This window comes from Dermochelys coriacea, chromosome 25 (genome assembly GCF_009764565.3).
Source record: "Dermochelys coriacea isolate rDerCor1 chromosome 25, rDerCor1.pri.v4, whole genome shotgun sequence".
NCBI classification, from domain to species: Eukaryota; Metazoa; Chordata; order Testudines; family Dermochelyidae; genus Dermochelys; species Dermochelys coriacea.
The window spans coordinates 15,490,767-15,510,065 of record NC_050092.1 but is presented as its reverse complement, the minus strand read 5'-3'; the positions used below and the strand labels follow the sequence as shown (position 1 = coordinate 15,510,065).

Sequence of the window (19,299 nt, the reverse complement as noted above, 5' to 3'; positions counted from 1 at the left end):
CAACATTGTCCTTGCCGCAAAAGCGGGAGGTGGCTGAGAACCAGAGCTCCGTTGCCTGGCAGCGTGAACAAAACAGGGGCTACACAAACAGCCATGTATGAAACCTTGAGTGTTGAGCTTGTTGGAGTCAAGTTGGACTTCGTCTGCCCCTTGAAAGCAGCCGCTGCTTTAAAGGGGAAGGAGACACTTCCTGCTCAGTAACAGCTGAGATTAGATAAGGAAAGGGAGGTAACCTTGCTGGGTTCTAGTCCCAGCTCTGCAGCTGTCTGGCTTTGTGAGCTGAGGCCTCAGTTTCCCCCTTTGTGAAACACCATTGATACATGCCTGCCTGCACTGCTCTATGGCAGAGCCGGGAGGTGCAGAGTGCTGCAGCCCTCATGTCGCTGCGTTTCAAGCAGGCTCTCCCCCAGCTGGAGCTGCTGGCTCCTCTCCCTACCTTGCGCCTGGCCCCCCAGCTGTGCCGCAGGCTCAGCAGGAGTGGGCACTGTGATAGTAAATGTTACGGAGAGAGGAACCTTGGTGCACAAGCGGGCGGCAGGAGCCCTAGACTAGACTGCAGCTCAGGGGATGAACTTGCAGAAACTGCATCAGCTCTACCTGCCAAGGGCAGCCCTTCCTCCCTTTTACAGCAGGCTCTCTGCAGGTGATGTTGACTTTTAGCTTGTCAGCCTGAAAACAAATGAAGGTTCAAACCCAAACTGTGCTTCTCCCCGATAGTCAGACACTGGATTGCACGTACAGTTTGCTTCTTGTGAACAAGTTCTGGTGTTTCAAACTTCAGCTCAAATCTTCATAGCAGGCTGCAGCTCCAGACTCAAATCTCTGGCAGCAGCAGGCCCCAGAGCTGACTCTCTGCTGCCGGAGACCGAGCAAGGGGAAACGAGAGAAGTTTCAGCCAAACAGTGCTGTTCTTAGATGCTTCTGCACGTGCAGCCAGCACAGCGGCTCCTTTGGGAGCAGGCTTCGGTTGCTGATGCAAACTAGAGTCCTGCGAGGAGCTAGGTTTTAACAGGAGCTGTTAGAGTTCCACCCAGCCCCAGGCTGTGCAGCTGGGATGGAAAGCTCAGCCACTGGGAAGGGGCAGCTCTGGGTGGAGGAGTTCTACCCCCGCTACTTTGGTGCTCTGAAATTGAGCGAGGCCCTGCCGCAGAGGTGCTCGTTCTTGGGAGAAAGGCTTTGTCACAAGCACGGGTACGTGCTGCCCACAGTTGGCTAATATGTTTTGCTCGCATTCCATGCCAGGTGTTGGGCTCCAGCATTCTAACACTGTCTGCAATGGTGGTTTGGACCCTGGCCAGGTCCGCGGTGTAGCCGAGGAAAGAGCCTCCCAGCGGGTGCCACCTGTTGCAGCCAGGGCAGCCTTTTGTTCCCCCCTCCATTGCAGGCCAGCTGGAGTGCCCCAGGGGCACCCGTGATACAGAAATGGCCTGAGAGCATGTGAAGCCTGGTCAAGGCAATCACTCGTCCTGAACGCAAACCGACGTTTTAAAAGGAACTAGAAGCGATTTTAGCAGGGCACTGAACAGCCATGTTCGCACAGCTCCTAAATGCTGTATTTCCTTCCAGTGCCCAGGAGTGTGGCACTGCATTAGAGAAGCATTAGCTCTTAGCACGTCTCCTCCCTCCCCTCTGCCCAGCCAGCAGGAAAAGGAGCATGCGAGGCCCTATGTGTGAAAGGCAGGTAATAGCTTCTCTCGCATGTAGGAGGGAGAGAGCTTTCCCCTGAGTCCATCAGAGAAGGAAGGTGAATGTGTGACCTGTCCATACCAGCACATGCCCATCAGCACAAGGTTTGACTGTGCAATTGCTCTAAGAACACCCTTCCCCTCTGCTACTGCTAAACACAGTCTGTGGGGCCAGCTGGCGAGTGTGAGAGAAGAACCCTAATTAGGCATGTGGCTATTTGAGCAACAACCTCAAGAGGCGGTGGGTTTTATTAGGGTTTATTGAAGCAGCTCCAGGCTGCCGTATAAAAAACATTGTACAGAACCAGCTCACGGGCCCTTGACAAAGTGTTAAGACATTTCATGCACTTGTCACTTGTGCTGCAACAGAACCCAGAGGCCACCTGCTGCTGGTTAGGAATCTTGCTCTGTCCCTGGCAGTGAACAAGTTCCATTAGAAATACTGGTTTGCTCACTCGCAGCTGTGAAACAGCCACCTGCCTCCCAAAGTGCTGCAGATCCTGGTGATGGCATGCCTTCCTGGCAGTGCAGGGGCAGCTGTGGGAAACACGAAGGGGTCCTCCCTTCTTAGGCTGATGCCTGCACTGAAAAAAGTGACAATGTCTGTAAAGGAAACAGACTACATCCCCGCAGCTCTTGCTGGGAGATCCCTTCCATGTAAGGGCAAGAATGGAAAATCTGTCCTTCCACATCAGCATCTCAAGGGAGAGCCGGGCAGCCAGACTGGCTGGAGCTTTGCCCAACAAGCTCCCTTTAAAATCTAAGCCCTCCAAAACTGTTGTGACTTTGCAGCCAGTTATTTGACACCAAAGGGGACTGTCCTGCCCTGCACACCTGGTGCGGATGGGTTCCATGTCCATTGGATTGTGGGGCACCCCAATGACTTGACAGGTTGTGCTCTACTGCCCAGGTCTTGCGTGCGGATTCTTGGTGAAGTGAGAAGTTGGTGAAGTGGAACATGAAACTTGTTGCTTCTGGTGAAACCTGTAACGCAGAAGGGGTTGTTGTGAGAACACTAAGCACTGAAACCAGAATCATTTGCTGAGAACAGAAACTGAGGCAAGGTCAGGGCTTAACTTGTGCCAGGGCTTGCCAGGGCTGAGCCCCAGCACCTCAGGGCTTGCTGCATCAGTTATGAATGTAAAAAAAACATTGCTTAAGCTCCAGCACCTCTTTCATTACAAATTAAGCACTGGGCAAGGTGAGTCCACACCCCTCAACTTGGCCTTCTGCAGCAAGCCTCCCTGCATCCAAAAAGGTATGTCCTGTAAGGCACAGGATTTTACATCTGTGTGCAGATGTGGTCACCCCTTCTCAAAAAAGATAGATTGGAATTGGAGAAGGTTCAGAAAAGGGCAACAAAAATGATTAGGGGTATAGAATGGCTTCCATATGAGAAAAGATTAATAAGACTTGGGACTTTTCAGCTTGGAAAAGAGCTGACTAAAGGGGGATATGACAAGGTCTATAAAATCATAAATGGTATAGAGAAAGTAAATAAGGAAGTGTTATTTACTCCTTCTCATAATACAAGAACAAGGGGCCACCAAATGAAATTAATAGGTAGCAGGTTTAAAACAAATACAAGAAAGTATATTTTCACGCAACGCACTGTCAACCTCTGGAACTCCTTGCCAGAGGATGTTGTGAAGGCCAGTACTATAACAGGGTTCAAAAGGGAGCTAGATAGATTCATGGAGGATAGGTCCATCAATGGCTATTAGCCAAGATGGGCAGGGATGGTGTCCCTAGCTTCTGTTTGCCAGAAGCTGGAATTGAGTGACAGGGGACAGATCACTTGATGATAACCTGCCTGTTCATTCCCTCTGGGGCATCTGCCATTGTCCATTGTCAGAGGACAGGATACTGGGCTTGATAGACCTTTGGTCTGACTCAGTCTGGCCGTTCTTATGTACAGGGAATATTTGCCTGTATCTAACAAACTCATCCAGACACAGGATCATGGGTAAGAGAAGCACAATGAAAGGCCTAGCGATTTGTCCCACTTTGGCACCAACTCCACTTAGAGAGAGTCCAAAGAGGGTTAATTCCTGTTACAACTTTTTTTAAATGAATAGCTCTTGCAGCAGGAGATAAGTGGCATGAATGGGACCAGTGGATAATTGGAAGGAACAGACCTTGTGTTTATATGTAGACAGGGCTTGTCTTACAAATGCAATTACAAGCCATACTGGGACTAAATCCCAGCTGTAATCTTGGTCTGGCACCGGCTCTCCTATCCCCGCAAGTGACTGCGATTTGAGTGTCCCTGGCAGACTGACCCTGGCACTGTGAGGAGTCTGTGCTAAAACAAACCACTCTGTTATTTATGGCAACCAGCTCTATCTTTGGGCTCCTGCAGTTTGTTGCAGGCAGACTTGGAGTTGCTCCATGATAATGTAGTGATCAGCAAGCCCGGCTGTCCCATACTGTGGACATCAAATCCCATCTGCCAATAGCATTCCCCAAAGGCTTCACATGGGATAGGACTCTGGGGAAGTGCTGAGATGCCAGATGGAGCATTCTCCCCATCCAGTTATGTATACAGCCCTCCTCTCTCTAATACCCTACAGCCTAGAGGGACTCTTCCTCCTTCACTGGATGGGGTCTTCCATGTCACCTGCAAATGCAGTGTGAAAGCTGGGGTTTGACAGCGAGGCTGCTGGGTAGAGAACTTGAGCCAGGACAGAGCTCCCTCTCCCAGGGGGCAGCCCTTGCTAGAGAAGGCATGCCAGCATCTCTCAGCCTGGAAGGTTAACCTGTCTGCTTCTGTGCCCTGCTGGAGGAGGGAGGTCCCACGGGGTTAGCGTGAAGGGTAAGGACTTACCGTTCCAGTCCTGGGGTGATGCTCAGGCAGACAGGTATTTCCAGGTGCTGACAAAGGCGGTGGGGATGAGGGAGTAGGGCACTGTAGTGACACTGCTCCAGGTGTCGGAGGAGGGGTCGTAGCAGTCCAGAGTTTTGCAGCGCTGGGCCCCGCAATAGCCCCCTACCACATAGAGCCTGTTCCCAGATGTGACAGCGCGACAACTGATGCGTTTAGCAGTCACGTCACCGAATTTGGACCACTGGTAGGTGTCGCTGTGGAAGCGGTACGCGGAACTGGCCGAGAACTCTGTGTCTCCCCCGATCACGATCACGTGGTTGCCCACTACGGCGGCAGCCGTGTAGCGCCAGGGCTGGGGGCAGCTGGCAGGCACCGTCCAGCGGTTCTCGCCAGGGTCGAAGCACTGCACTTTGGGCAGCTTCTCCTGGTTCACGCTGGTGCCACCAAAGACAAACAGCTTCATTTTGGCCCCCACCACAGCAGCGTTGCTCACCCCCTCCCGGAGAGGGGCTACCAGGGACCACTTGTCCGACTGGGGGTCATAGTGTTCGACCTGCTTGAGAGAGACGGAGGGTGAAGCTGGGAAGGAGCCGCTCACTGCTGTGTGGCCTCCGACCACATAGAGACAGTGGTCCAGCTCAGCAGAGCCATGGCCAAACCGGGCCACCAGCATGGGCGTGGCTTTCGCCCACTCATCGTGGAGAGTGTCGTAAACCCAGACGTCTTTGGAGGCGCCGTTCTCGGAGCCCTTACCACCGGTGACGTACACTTTACAGCCGAGGGCACAGGCGCTGCACTCCTTGCGCGGGCTTGGGATGTCTGTTCGGGGGATTATCTCACTGGTTTGACGGTCAACCACGTAGATTTTGTCACACACAAACGTTTGACCCCCGAGCAGCAGCAAGGCCTGGCTGATCTTCCGAGGCTGGGCACAGAAACCCGTCACCAGCCCATCATTCTGAAGGATCTTCATCTTGCAGCGCACGGCGTCTGCCACGATCTCCCCTCCCAGCTTGTGGCTGGTCACCAGCTCCTCGGAGGCCACCTGGTTCCGCAGGAAAGATTCTGGCAGAAGGGCCAGACGGACTGAGCGCAACAGCTCTGGCAAGTCCCCATGCCGCTGCGGCAAGTCATACCGGATCCAGCCGATGACTGCCTCATACACCAGGCTCTCGTCCTCCACCTCCAGCTCCTCGCTCTCCACCAGCTCCAGCAGCTTATCTTTGGGCAGCCGCAGGAAGTCGTCAGTCTGGTAGAGAGACGTGAAGTTGGCCAGCGCCATCCTCCAGGACAGCTCCAGGAGCCTCTCACAGCAGTGGGCGTATGACAGCAGCAGCATGTTCAGGCAATTGGCTGGGTGCAGATTTTTCTCCAGAAAGTCGGCCGAGGCTTCGCAGATGTCCTGGAACTGCAGCATGTCCCCAGCCTCCAGCAGGGACTCTGCGTTCTCCTCATTGATCAGCAGCCGGGCCGAGTAGATGTAGTCCAGCAGCAGCTCCAGTACCTCCGGGTGCAAGGAATTGTGGAAGTTGACTTCCGCATCTTTGCTTTCCTTCAGCCCCCCGCTGAACATGGCATCGAAGTACCGACTGCAGGAGGCCAGCACAGCCCGGTGGCAGTGGAAGGCTTGGTTCCCCGCCCGCAGCACCACATCAGTGAAGAGATGCCGCTTACGCAGCAGGTTGAGCTGTGTCAGGAGGCTGTCAGCATGGCCCGGCTTGTGGAAGAGCTGGATGTTCATGGAGCCGGAGCTGGAGCGGGACTTCCGGTTCTCGTGATTGCTGACGGACATGGTCACAAAGCTAGTCTGAAAGGAAAACAGCTATGACCCTGGGCTCCAGTAAGAAAATCCCCACCTGTTTTTCTCCTACCTCCCCCAGGTGCCTCTCGGGCAGGCTCACGCTCCCATAACTAAGTGCCACTCCACCCCTGTCAAAAAAAGAAAAGGGGGACTTGTGCCACCTTAGAGACTAACAAATTTATTTGAGCATAAGCTTTCGTGAGCTCCAGCTCACTTCAGCGGATGCATCCCATGTCAGCTCCCGGAGCACACAGGAGGGAGCACTTCTGGCCGCATGAGGCCTGGAGCGAAGCCGCTAGGCTGGGTTGAGAAATGGGGCTCAGTGCAGTAGCCCAAGTCCCAGCAGGAGAAGAAACTGAATCAAAGAGGGGGGGAAGTTACAGGCCAAGTGTAAGTGCAGCCAAGGGGGGGGCTGGCCAAGGGCTCCAGGGCCGCGTTTAGCATGAACTCTCCAAGGGCTGCATGGCCCGAGGTCGGGTTAGTAAAGTTCCAGCTCCACCCTGTGCAACTAGAGAAAAGGCCCCGTGAGGAAAACTCCCCAAGGCCAGGCAGAGCCTCTAGCGCTCCCCACCCAGCCTGCAGCGGCTCCCCCCTTCCCGTCTACACGAGAACAGAAAAGCCCCGCCCCGCCCCTAACTCCGGGCCGCCCCGGGCGCCAGGCGCGGGGGCAGGTCTCACGTTGAACGCTCCCTTTCGCTCTGCAGATGCCGCCCTACTTCGGTGGCCAAGTGGCGTGAAACAGGCCCCGGGGGCCAGCGAGGAATTAATCGAAGCCGCCCCCGCCCCCGCCCCCGCCCCCGCCGCTCGGGCGCGGAGCGGCGCTTATGCCACTTCCCGGGCAGAGCCGCGCCCTGCCCCAGCCAGGCGCAAACCCCGAGAGACGGGGGGGCCCGGCGGGGAGGGGGGGCGCGCGGCGCCGCTGCTCGGGGGGGGCCCGGCGGGGAGGGGGGAGCTCGCGCGGCGCCGCTGCTCGGGGGGGGCCCGGCGGGGAGGGGGGGGCGCGCGGCGCCGCTGCTCAGGGGGGGCCCGGCGGGGAGGGGGGGCGCGCGGCGCCGCTGCTCGGGGGGGGCCCGGCGGGGAGGGGGGGGCGCGCGGCGCCGCTGCTCGGGGGGGGCCCGGCGGGGAGGGGGGGCTCGCGCGGCGCCGCTGCTCGGGGGGGGCCCGGCGGGGAGGGGGGGCTCGCGCGGCGCCGCTGCTCGGGGGGGGCCCGGCGGGGAGGGGGGGCTCGCGCGGCGCCGCTGCTCGGGGGGGGCCCGGCGGGGAGGGGGGGGCGCGCGCGGCGCCGCTGCTCGGGGGGGGCCCGGCTGGAGCAGTCAAAGCGCCGGGCATTTTGCACGGAACCGCACAAACGCAAACCCCGGGCTGCAGGAAGCGGCGCCCCAGAGGCCGAGCAGGGCGACCCCAGCGCCGTAGGGCCAGAGACTGGACGAAACTCGGTGCGGGGGCAGGACCCCTCGCCGGGCGCAGCGACCGGCCCAGCCGTGGGGGGCAGCGGATGGAGCCAGGTCCCTGCTGGGGGGGTCTGACACGGGAGTCACGTGACCCGGAAAGGTCCCTGCTCCTCCCCCCCCCCGCACTCACCGGCGGCCCGCGACGCGCCCGCTGCGCCCCTCACTCGCGCTCCGCGACTCTGGGCCGCCGCCGCCCTCCTCGCGTCCTTCCCGAGCCGCCAGCCCCGCCCCCTCATTGAGATGCAGCGCCCTGAGCCAATCAGCGCCCGACACCCTGCGTGGCCTCGGCGCGGTGCATGCGCGCTCCCACGGCTGGCGCGGGCGGGGCTGCGCGCCGAGCCCGGCCCAGCGGAGAACCCAGGCGTCCGGCGGCCCCCGCCCGGGCGCTGACTCCGGCTGCCCTGGGGCGCCGGGCTGGGTTCGGGGCCAGGCAGCGCCCAGCGCTGGGAGCAGAGCACACGGCGCGGCTGCGCTGCCCCGCTGGAAACCGGCCGGGCCCGGGCCCCCCGACCCGTCATCGGCTCCCCAAGCCGCGGGCCGGCGCCCCCCCCGCCCCCCTGCGGGCCTGTCCGGGCTGCCGCGGCAGGCGCCCCGGCATCTGCCCCTTCCATGGGGTGCCCTAGCCTTGCTCCCCGAGCGGGCACTGCCCGTCCCCCAGCAGCAAACTCTGAAGCGACCATGTAGCCGAGAGGCTGGAGCCCTGTCAAGCCGCACACGGCCGCTCCGGTTCAGCTACATCGACCCTGCAAACCCCCGGAGCCCAGGCGCAAAGCCCGGGGCTAGAGATAGGCGCGTGCTGTGCCGCTAAACGCGCATCTAGCGGGCTGGAGCTTTGGCGCTGAAGACCGGGCAAGGGGGGGCCGCGCGGGGCTTGAGCGCTGGAGAAGGAGCCCAAGTGCCGCGTCCAGAGACCCAGGCTCTGAGACGTGCTGCTGCCAGGCTTCTTTCCCCCCTTGCCTTGCACATGTACCCGAAGAGCGGAGTGTGCCAGCAGGCCTGCCGAGGGCGCTTTGCTTCTACTGAAGCGTAGCAGCCACTGTAATGGGCACAGACCAGCCAGCACTGGTGCGAAACTGCACCACCCCCAGCTTGTTTCCAAGTGCAACGTTGCCTTATGTCCGAAGGAGCGAATACATAACTGGCTGCGCACCTGGGAAGAGCGGGCGGGGGTCCTCATCACACTCACCTTTGGAAGTGCTTTGAGTTCCACAGTTGGAAAGCACCGCGTCATTTGCCACATAAGGGCTCATGAACCCTGGCCTTGAAGACAGTATCTGAGAGCTGCATGGCCTCTGAACCTCTCCACTTGCAGTTTCAGAGCAGGGTGTTATGTTTGCTCCGTGGGGAGCGTTATTGATAGAGCAGGCCCTCAGTGAGCAGAGATGTTCACTGGGTCTCGCTGATAAAGGGCCATAAACACAGGAGCCATGGGTCTGAGCCATCACCATCAGTCACACAATATAAAGCTCAGAGTGGCTGATTGGAGCCCTTCCAGCTCATAGCTCATTGACAGCAGGGCTATGGCCAACGAATCAGTTAAAACTCCCATTGTGCAGCAAACATGCTTTCCTGTAATGTGGTGGAACAGGGACTGAATGGGAACAAAGGCCCAGTGGCTGTTGCAGAAGGGGAAAATGTGTTACTGTTTCTCAGGCTCATTCTATGTTGGAGAGAGATGTTCACCAGTTAGTGACTCTGCCTTCAAATCACTTGTGGGGACGTTTGGTGTGCAAATAAGAGCAGTTGAGCTGGAGCAAGTGCAGGGCTGGACAATCTCTGCAGCAAGCAACAGCTGCCTAACCAGTAAGTGATAAATAGTTAAAGGAAGCATTACTCTATGGTAAATTCTAACCATTCTAGAAAGAGGTCATAGCTGAGGCCAGAACTAATTCAGAAAGTAGCCTTTACCATTTCAGAACTGGTCCATGATATTAGGACTCCAGTTACAGACACCTAAACTGGTTTAAACCATGCTTAATCTGCATTAAGATAATGCTCCTCTTTCCCCTTGGCTCAGTGCTATAGTATCTGTGCTGCTGCCCACTGCTGGACACAAGAAGCATGTGTACAAGAAAGCAGCAGTAAAACATTCTCATGTGGTGAAAAGTGGCCAATCTGATAGTAGCAATAAAGGGCTGATGTGTTTAAGCATGGTTACTGCAGCCAAGTACAGGGGATGCCACTTACCCACCCACTTCAAGGGAACAACACTGGCCCAGAAGCAGGGTTACTCAGGTCATCCATCTAGTTGGAGTGCACTGGAAGGTCTGAGACCAGTGATGCAGGCAGGGAAGAAAGAAAAGCCTCGTCCAGACAAAGCTCTTGTGCTTCTCTTGCTGATGCTCGGCAGTTTGGTGTCTTGACCAGATGCTTTGTTTCCTGCCAGTCAGTGACAGTAAGTGCTGAGCCAAGTCCAGCAACACGCTTCCTCCATGCCAATCCCCACATGGCAGCAGGATGAGCCAGGCAAGCAAACATGCAGAAAATAAGGTGAACTCAGAGGCGAACTTCCCGGAAGGCTGGTATGCGATAGTGGCATCTGCTTGTTCATAGAGTTTAAGTCCAGAAAGAACCATTAGACAACTCACCCAGTCTGCTCTCCTGGATATCACAGCCCATTAATTTCACCCAATTACCCTGTACTGAGCTGTAACTTGTTTGACTAAATCATAACTTTCAGAAAGGCAGCCAGTGTTGATTTGAAGAGAACTAGAGATGGAGAACCCACCTCTGCTCTTGGTAGCTTGTTCCAATGGTTAATCATGCTCACTGTTAAAAATTTGTTCCTTATTCTCATTTTAATTTGTCTGGCCTCAGCTTCTAAGCATTGGTTCTTGTTCTGACTTTCTCCACTAGAGATACTTTAGTGTCTGGTACTTTCTCACGGTGAAATACTTAGACACTGTAATCAAGTCACCTCTCAATCTTCATTTTGATAAGCTAAACAAATTGAATTCTTTAAGTCTTTCTTTATAATTTTCTTGAGGATTTTCTCCAGAAAGCAGTCCATTCTGTGAGTATGACCTGCCTTCCTTTTCTGGAGATGCAGAACTTTGCATTGGGCTGTATTAAGCCAAATTTACCAAGCAATCCAGCCAGATCACTCCATGTGACTGCCCTGTTCTCATCATTATTGATCAGTCTGCCAATCTTTGGGTCATCTGCAAATTTTGTCAGCAGTGATTTATCTTCATCTGGAAGTATGACAGCTGTTGAATAGCTTTGGGCTTAGCGCCAATCCCTGCTGTTTCCCACTAAAAACACCCCCAGTTGATGATGATTCCCCACTGACAACTACTCTGAAATCTGTCAGCCAGTTCTTAATACATTTAATGTGTGCTTTATTGATACTGTCTGTTAATGTTTTACGTGGGAGATTAAGCACCCCTCAGAACAAGCAGGTGAGCAGCACAGCCCAAGCGATATATCTCCAAGACGTCAGCATGGAGGCCATGAAAAAATCCCCTGTGATGGAAGGCTAGGTAAGGGACAGTCTGTGCCTGTCCTTGGGCAGGTTTAGCTAACACAGTACAGCTTCAGCCATAATATATTCTGCTGTTTCAGAGCAGCTTGGAACCAGCAAAAGCCAGGTAAGAGTTTCTCTCTTGCTCTGGTTTCAGAGTAGCAGCCGCGTTAGTCTGTATTCGCAAAAAGAAAAGGAGTACTTGTGGCACCTTAGAGACTAACAAATTTATTAGCGCATAAGCTTTCGTGAGCTACAGCTCACTTCATCGGATGCATCTCTTGCTCTGAACAGTAATGATCAAATCCTCAGGCTACGCTTTGTAGTGTTCACTTCCTTTATTACTGGCACTGCCAGAGAAATAATTGTAAATATGACCTTTGATGCAAACTCTGATCTTAGCATTCAGTCAATTGATCCATTACAAGGATATGAAATATGTATTTGATTATTTTTTTTAAGAAAGTCTGTTAATTGGGGTGGAGCCTGACAGAAGAGCACCCACTGGAGAACTCCGTAGCGTGGCTGATGTTCCATGTGACAGCATCTGAAGGTACACTGGACTTGACCAGTACAGGCAAAAGGTTTCCATTGCTAACATAAAGGGCTACCTGAGATACTGATAACTAGCTCTTCACCATATCACATGTGGCCTGAACAATAGAGACTGCCACGAAAACAGACCCTTTAAACATCTACTTCTGTTTTGTAGTGAGCAGCTTTGACCTGGGGGCCTAGGGCCAGGATATTTGACAGGAGAAACAACATCTCCATAGACTGAAGACAAGCAAAACCCACTTCAGATCAGATGTCCATGGCTGTGGCTGCACTGGACAAGGCAATTTGGAAACTGACAGGTACTTGGCATGCTCCTTTACAGGTCCTGGCATCTCTCAGGAATGCTTAAATCAGATCAGAGCAAGAGGGTGAGTTTGTGGAGTACTCTCCTCTGAGTTTCACAAGTCATAATTGTGTCCATTTCCTCACCCCACAATGAGTTCGCAGACTTGTCTCATGTTCAAGACAACAAGGGAGGTGACATCCCCACCTTTTAGGGCTGTGGGGACAAAATGAGAGAAGTCACTTGCTGTCCCTGATTTAATTTCTCCCATCTTTTGGAAATCCTCAAAGTCAGTCTCTCCTAATGATAATCACCATTTCATTTGCCCTCATACTACAGAGCATATCGATCAGAACTGAGATTTCTCCCTATACAGAGGACGCAGTTAAAAGATTCCTGCCCTGATGTGGAAGAGCTAAAAACACGTTAACCCTAACTAATAACATTACAGAGACTTTCTGATTACATTCTAATTACATGCTGTACTGATCCATAACTGAAAGCATTCATACTTTACCCACAAAAAACTTAGCCTCCTGAAGCTGACCCCATGGTTCACACAGCCCCAGAACCTGCCCCTACAGATGTTTGGTAGACACCAATCAGGGAAGATATGGTCCCCATGAGACCCACTACCCATGGAGGAAACTGTCCAGCCCAAAGAAATCCTGGAGGCAGCCAGTGGACAGCATTGGAGAGATCTGCCATACTGCTGAGGATGCTCAAGACTTCAGATTTCACTTGGGTTTCCATTTCCTTTTGACTCTGCTCCAAGGATTCACTGTGGGGAGAAAAAGGCAGAAATGTATCCATCCTCCAGTCTGCCACTAGGGACTCTGGCAGAGTCACATGGCTGAAATACCCATGATGTGTGCAGTGACTTTCAGAGAGGAAAAGTATCAGAACAAATGATTCAAGCATGGACAGGAGGATGTATTTACATCTGTAAATCTGTCAGTGGCTATTCCTTGCACCATCTGCCCAATAGACTCAAAATTATTGCAACAAATCCTAGAAGATCTCTGCTAAACAACAGTTCAAATGGCCTGTTCTTTTCTCTGAAAATTCGACATCTGCTTGGAGTAGAATTCTCCTGTCCTGTACCACTGAATCACAATGATATCCATTACCTCTCCCCCACCTCACCTCTGGAAGGTGAGCATCCTCTCTTTCATCGCAAGGACACCTGCTTTTGGTCTTATATCTTACTAACCTCAAAGGCATAGCATTACTTAACAGAGCATCACATATGTCACAAGAGGATTCATTCCAGCTCATTTGGCATCTACAGCAATAACTGTGCCCCTTCTCCTGATCCACAGTTACATTTGGGAAGCCAGTGAGACCAGATAATAGAAGAAGGATTTGGGAAACACTAATGTGTATTGTGCAAAATTATAAAGTAGACATAGAGGCTGAGAAGCATCTTCTCAGGAAATGTTAACTGATCAATTATCAGTAACCAAGTTTCTGTGTATAGGCATCCTAATTTGAGTTTGATAAGTAATAATTAGTGTCACCTTGGGTGAGCTACATCAGGCGATAAGGAGTATGTGTTAAAATGACTATATTACATAGGACAGATATCATACCCAGTGCAATTTCTCAGCTTCCTTCTTAGCTGAAACAGAATTCTGAGAGACCTGAAAACAAGAGAAAGATGACAATAAGAGTCCAAGCTGTCTGTGACCAAGAGAGACTCTGACACCATCATCCCTTGAATGCTAAGGGTCCAGTTTAATAAGAACCACCAAATGCTAGCACTAGTCTTTGCCATGGGTAGAAGCATCCTTGTTATAACAAGTTTTATTGCCTACAGGCATGGAAAAGCACTGTTCTACAACCATGATAAGCTACAGGGGTTTAGCCTTGGGCTAGATCAAAAGCAGCATGGTGCTCTCCTTCTCAAGAGCTCAATTTCTTTCTTGTCAGTCTGATCAAAACTAAATTCTAAGCTTGGTACAAATTTTTCTAGATTTACCTGAACTTTGGGCTTCTGAATAATGTAAGGAATATAGAATAAAAAGGCCAGGGACAATAAACTGTCCTTAGTGAAGATTTTTTTAAAATACCATCTATCATGCAGTAAAAACAATTGCTGGCGCCCTATCGGGGAGAGAAGGTTCTGATGTCCTTCATAGCTGTAACGTTGCTTGCAGCTAATTTTGCAGAGGAAGTTTATCTGAATCTGCCACCAGGGCTTCTACATGGAGCAAGCAGCTGGAGTAACGTTCAAGCTACTCAATCTAGCTGGAGTAAAAAATGCCCTTTTAAAATTGTATGGCTTAATGGAGCTCCCATCTTAGATCAGGGGTTACTGATGAGTAAGTAGTAGGGCTTCAGCCCCTAACTATAACTCAGAGAATTCTTCCTTCTCCATGTGGGAAGGAGAATAATGTGGAAAGTTTGATTTTACTAATGCATAAGAACATAATTGCGGCCATTCTATGTCAGATCAATGGGCCGTCTTGTCCAGTATTCTGTCCTTTGCCAGTGGCTTGGTGCTGGACACTCCAGGAGTGAATGGAAAAAGGCAATTTATCAAGTGATCCATCCCTGTCAGCCATGCCCAGCTTCTAGCAGTCAGAGGTTTAGGGACACTCAGAGCATGGGGTTGCATCCCTGACCATCTTGGCTAGTAGCCACTAATGGACCATACTCCATGATTTTATCTAATTATTTTTTGAGCCTAGTTATACTTTTGGCCTTCACAACATCCCCTGGCAACACATTCCACAGGTTTGTGCATTGTGTAGGCTCGCCAGCCCTCCAGGATTGTCCTGGAGTCTCCAGGAATTAAAGATTAATCTTTAATTAAAAATTGTCATGATGAATCCTCCAGGAATATGTCCAACCAAAATTGACAACCGTAGCATTGCAGCAAGAAGTACTTCAGGCTGTTTGTTTTAAACCAGCATCTTACTAATTTCACTGAAGGTGACCCTGTTTTGTGTGTTATATGAAGCAGTAATGACAGGTTTCAGAGTAGCAGCCGTGTTAGTCTGTATTCGCAAAAAGAAAAGGAGTACTTGTGGCACCTTAGAGACTAACAAATTTATTAGAGCATAAGCTTTCGTGAGCTACAGCTCACTTCATCGGATGCATTTCGGATCCGAAATGCATCCGATGAAGTGAGCTGTAGCTCACGAAAGCTTATGCTCTAATAAATTTGTTAGTCTCTAAGGTGCCACAAGTACTCCTTTTCTTTTTATGAAGCAGTAAATAACACTTCCTTATTCACTTTTTCTACACCATTCATGATTTTATAGACCTCTATCATATCCTCCCTTTGTTGTCTCTTTTCCAAGCTGAACAGTCCGTCTTTTTAATCTCTTCTCATATGGAAGCTGTTCCATACCCTTCATCATTTCTGTTGCCCATCTCTGAACTTTTTCTAATTCTAATATATATTTTTGGAGATGAGGTGGCCAGATCTGCATATAGTATTCAAGGTGCAGCCATATTATGGATTTATTAAGTGGCATTATGATGTTTTCCATCTTATTATCTATCCCTTTCCTAATGGTTCCTAGCATTCAGTTAGCCTTTTTGACTGCTGCCACACATTAAAGCAGATGTTTTCAGAGAATTATCCACAATGACTCCAAGAACACTTTCTTAAGTGATAACAGCGAAAGTTAACTCTTAATGTGAAGACTAGAGGATTCACTTACTGCAGCAAGAAAAAAGGAAATGGGGCAAAACTATCTTGAGAGAATTTTATAGTAAGAGTTCAATTCAGTTTACAATTGAATCATATTTACCAGCTAAACATCTGGCTAACAGAAGGAAGGGCTCTAACTTCAGGATTCCCATGTTTTCCCACTTGGCTTCATTTGCTTGTGTTGGAAACTGAACTATTTTTCCCATTTGCTGTTTCACGAGATGGGATAAACAATGTAACTAGGAAACAGCTCACATAAAGATGACCTACAAACTGGGTTTGGCTGGAAGGATGTGTGTCCTTTAGGTGTCAGAAAAAAAGAAAACCATCCAAAAGGGTTTGTATTGTCAGAAGAGGAGATGGGGCATTTCTGGTTATGTTTTTACTTTGGAAACAGCAGATGTGCCAGCTCAGTCTTCCTCAAAATAGCATATACAAGAACTGAATCTCTAGTGTAAAATAGGTTTCAGAGTAGCAGCTGTGTTAGTCTGTATTCGCAAAAAGAAAAGGAGTACTTGTGGCACCTTAGAGACTAACAAATTTATTTGAGCATAAGCTTTCGTGAGCTACAGCTCACTTCATCGAATGCATCCGATGAAGTGAGCTGTAGCTCACAAAAGCTTATGCTCAAATATATTTGTTAGTCTCTAAGGTGCCACAAGTACTCCTTTTCTTTTAGTGTAAAATAGAAGGTGAAGAAAACTTAAAATCTTCCATGCCTCCACTCATCATATGGCAGTCAAAAAAAAAGTGCATCAGTCCCATTTCCCCCCATACTTTTGCAGGCCTCTTTTAAGGCAGAGCTTTAACTCAGACTGGGAAATTTTTATTTGCCTCTTCCCTTACAGCAAGGAATACACTGAGAGGTGAAGACGACATTTATTTTTTCATCCTGATGGGTGGCTCAGGAGACTGTCTCTGGACTAGAAAAGTCTCATGATTAGTTAGCAAGACGGTAATAGTCACCGCTAAGGCTTTACCAATACCCTACAGGCTAGGAGGATTTCTAGCACTATATTTTAAGATCACTCAGAATCCTCTGAGTTTCCAGAGTGTCTGTTACAAATAGCACAGCCAAGACTGACGCCAAGGCTTCTGATTCTGAGGAGGAGTTAAAACTTCAGAAGAGTAACAACAAGGTTAGTAGATAATCCAAAACCACAGTGTTATCATTGCCAAGCCCCCAGGAACAGCCAGAGCCCTTTCTAAGATCTATGGCCAGTAAGCCTTTCTGCCAGGCCCCAGAAGCGGAGACAGTGTTCCCCTCATACTCCTTTAAGAGCTGCATCTAGTGAACATTACCGTACAATGCCCAGGACTAGGGAGAGCCCCCAGAAAGCTGTGCTTAATGTCCACCACTTGTGTGAGTTTGTGCGAACAACATCAGCATCGGCAGCCCATGCTATGTGCTCACAGGGATAGTAGAGCTGATCAGCCAAGTTACTGAGGACAGAGAGCCAGCGGACAATGGCATCTTCTTCCTGTAGCACAGAGACAGGCAAGAACTTAATAGTGGCTGCTTTCTTGACACCACAGGTTAGTCTGTACACTGCACCTTGCAGCAGCATTGCTAATCCAGCTTCCTTGCAGCCCTAAGAACAAGCTTAGCTTCTTTCTGAGAACGGAGAATGAAAACAAGGCACATCACTACCATATCCTGTATTTTATATCCAGCATACGGCAATGATCGTGCACAGTTTCTGATGAATATCCATCAAGCAGGGACTCTCGGCTGAGCCAGCAAGGGACATCTCTGCAGGAATCTCTACAAAAGCCAGCAAGGTTTTTGCTCTCACCCTATTTAAAAAAATACATTTTATGATAATGAAAAGTGAGGGAGCGAGAGCCCTGGAGGCTGCCATTCTGTTACTATTTATATTATGGAGCCCACAGCGCTAGGCACTGTACAGACAGAAGAAAAGCACGGACCTTGCCCCAAGGAGCTTACAATCTAAGAATATGAAAAGAGACAATAGTGGAGTAAAAGGAAATAATGAGACGCTATTGGTCAATATGATAGACCGTGGTCTCAGCACACCAGCGATCTAACTGCTGTCAAGTTTTTTGTAGGCATCATGCCAGAGAAGAGTTTTAAGGGGAGATTTGAAGGTGGAGAATGATGTAGCTTTAAGTTTACAGAGAGTTCCTTCCATGTGAGGGGCAACATGGGAGAAAACAGGAAGGTGTTTGTTTGAAAATGTAACAAGTGGGTGAGGAAGGCTGGCATTATAAGCCAATGGGAGGTAGAAGTCAATCTTTTGCTACTGAGAGATGATGGGTAGGCCTTGGAAGTGAAGGCTGGATTGAAACCAGAGACCTCCACAGCCCTTTAACAATCCCCTCAGGCAGCTAGGCCAGGGACCCACACTTCTGAAGTTGCTTGCACTTCTATAGCAGTTACAGGAGAAGCCTGTATTTGTCTTGAAATACAAAGTACAGTGACGTTTATCAATACCATTTCTTGGAATGTACTTAGTCCAAAATACATGTTAGCGAACAGAGTAGTTTGCAAGCTTGAGAAAGTGAGCCTAAGGACTAGCCTGTGTGTAACATGCACTTTGCAACTCCACTGTATCTTAGCACAGCCACGGAAAACTGTAAAGATTTCTTAGCGTGTGAGCTGCCAAGGGCAACGGGGCTCATGTCTTCCTGGGCGTTTGTACAGCACTTGGTGCAACAGGGTCTGTTCCCAATGGGGGATACCACAATTCAAATAAATAATACAAATGCTTCAGAGGAATATTTGGTAGCTGAGGCCTCTGAGCACAGGAGAGGTCATTAGGACGTAGGTAATGCTGCACAGCAGGCCCAAGCCTACAAGGGGACCAGCTGTCAGGTATCGATATGGCCTCCATCACCTGCATGCCCCTCCTCCTCAGCCAGCAGCGTGGGGCGAGTGCAGCATTTTGCAGGATTGGGCCCTCGGATGTGGCGCTGCGCAGGGCACTTGCTCCCCGCAGCACAGAGCGCCCGGTCTATCCCCGATCCCAGGGGAGAAGGGGGGCAGGCCCGCACCTCCTGGGGGGAGTGACCCAATGGCCCGTGCCCGGGGCAGAAAGGGGCTGGTTACCTTGGCCCCCAGCCCATACTGGCGGCTGTAGGCGAGCATGGCGAGATCATCGAAGAGGCGCAGCACCGTCCGGCAGTGGCTCAGCTGGGCTGACACAGCCAGGAGCCTCCTGCCCATCTCGGACTCCGTGGGGCTTTTCCGGGCCAGGACCCCCCCGGCCAGCTGGCAGCCATAGCCCAGGGTCCGGATCTGGGGGGAAGCGGGGGTTAGAGAGCGCAGCCCCGGTACGGCGCAGTGTACGGTGTGCCCCGCGTCTCCCCTCGGTAACCCGACCGCCCCGCGTAATCCCTGCCGCCCCGGTGAGGGGGGACCGGACCCCGCCACGCACCACTCGGTCGCGGCCGCGGTACGACTCCAGCACCGAGACCAGGCTGCCGAGCGGGTCCGCAGCTGCCGCCATGGCGACACTTCCGGGTTGCTGCCGCCCTCCGCCCGTGCGTTAGCAGCGTGATGACGCTTGGGCTCCCGGCATGCAACACTCTAGCGGCGCGGTGCCT

General features: G+C 51.5%; 1 protein-coding gene across 3 annotated transcripts; it reads right to left on the bottom strand.

The window, feature by feature from the left end:
- Positions 1-1,900: 1,900 nt before the first annotated feature.
- On the bottom strand, positions 1,901-19,290 carry PEX11G (peroxisomal biogenesis factor 11 gamma). 3 transcript variants are annotated; one of them, XM_038383645.2, is made up of 5 exons: positions 19,131-19,289; positions 18,803-18,991; positions 17,035-17,213; positions 13,661-13,711; positions 11,440-12,849 (listed from the first exon to the last, which is right to left on the bottom strand). In XM_038383645.2, the coding sequence occupies exons 1-5, from the start codon at positions 19,200-19,202 to the stop codon at positions 12,624-12,626; spliced, it is 717 nt and encodes a 238-aa protein (XP_038239573.1). In that variant the 5' UTR covers positions 19,203-19,289; the 3' UTR covers positions 11,440-12,623. The 3 variants fall into 3 exon arrangements, with proteins under 3 accessions (XP_038239574.1, XP_038239570.1, XP_038239573.1); XM_038383646.2 differs by lacking the exons at positions 11,440-12,849; positions 13,661-13,711; positions 17,035-17,213 and adding exons at positions 1,901-2,669; positions 4,513-6,319 and having other exon boundaries at positions 19,131-19,290; XM_038383642.2 differs by lacking the exons at positions 11,440-12,849; positions 13,661-13,711; positions 17,035-17,213; positions 18,803-18,991; positions 19,131-19,289 and adding exons at positions 1,901-2,669; positions 4,513-6,319; positions 7,895-7,995.
- Between the last annotated feature and the right edge of the window lie 9 nt (positions 19,291-19,299).

Excerpts from the sequence above, each read along its gene's own strand:
- PEX11G (XM_038383646.2), bottom strand. The coding sequence starts at position 19,202 with ATGGCGGCAGCTGCGGACCCGCTCGGCAGCCTGGTCTCGGTGCTGGAG. Across the intron at positions 18,992-19,130 it reads ACCGCGGCCGCGACCGAGTG|ATCCGGACCCTGGGCTATGG; the intron begins GTGCGTGGCGGG and ends GCTTCCCCCCAG. Across the intron at positions 6,320-18,802 it reads AGTATGGGCTGGGGGCCAAG|ACTAGCTTTGTGACCATGTC; the intron begins GTAACCAGCCCC and ends TTTTCCTTTCAG.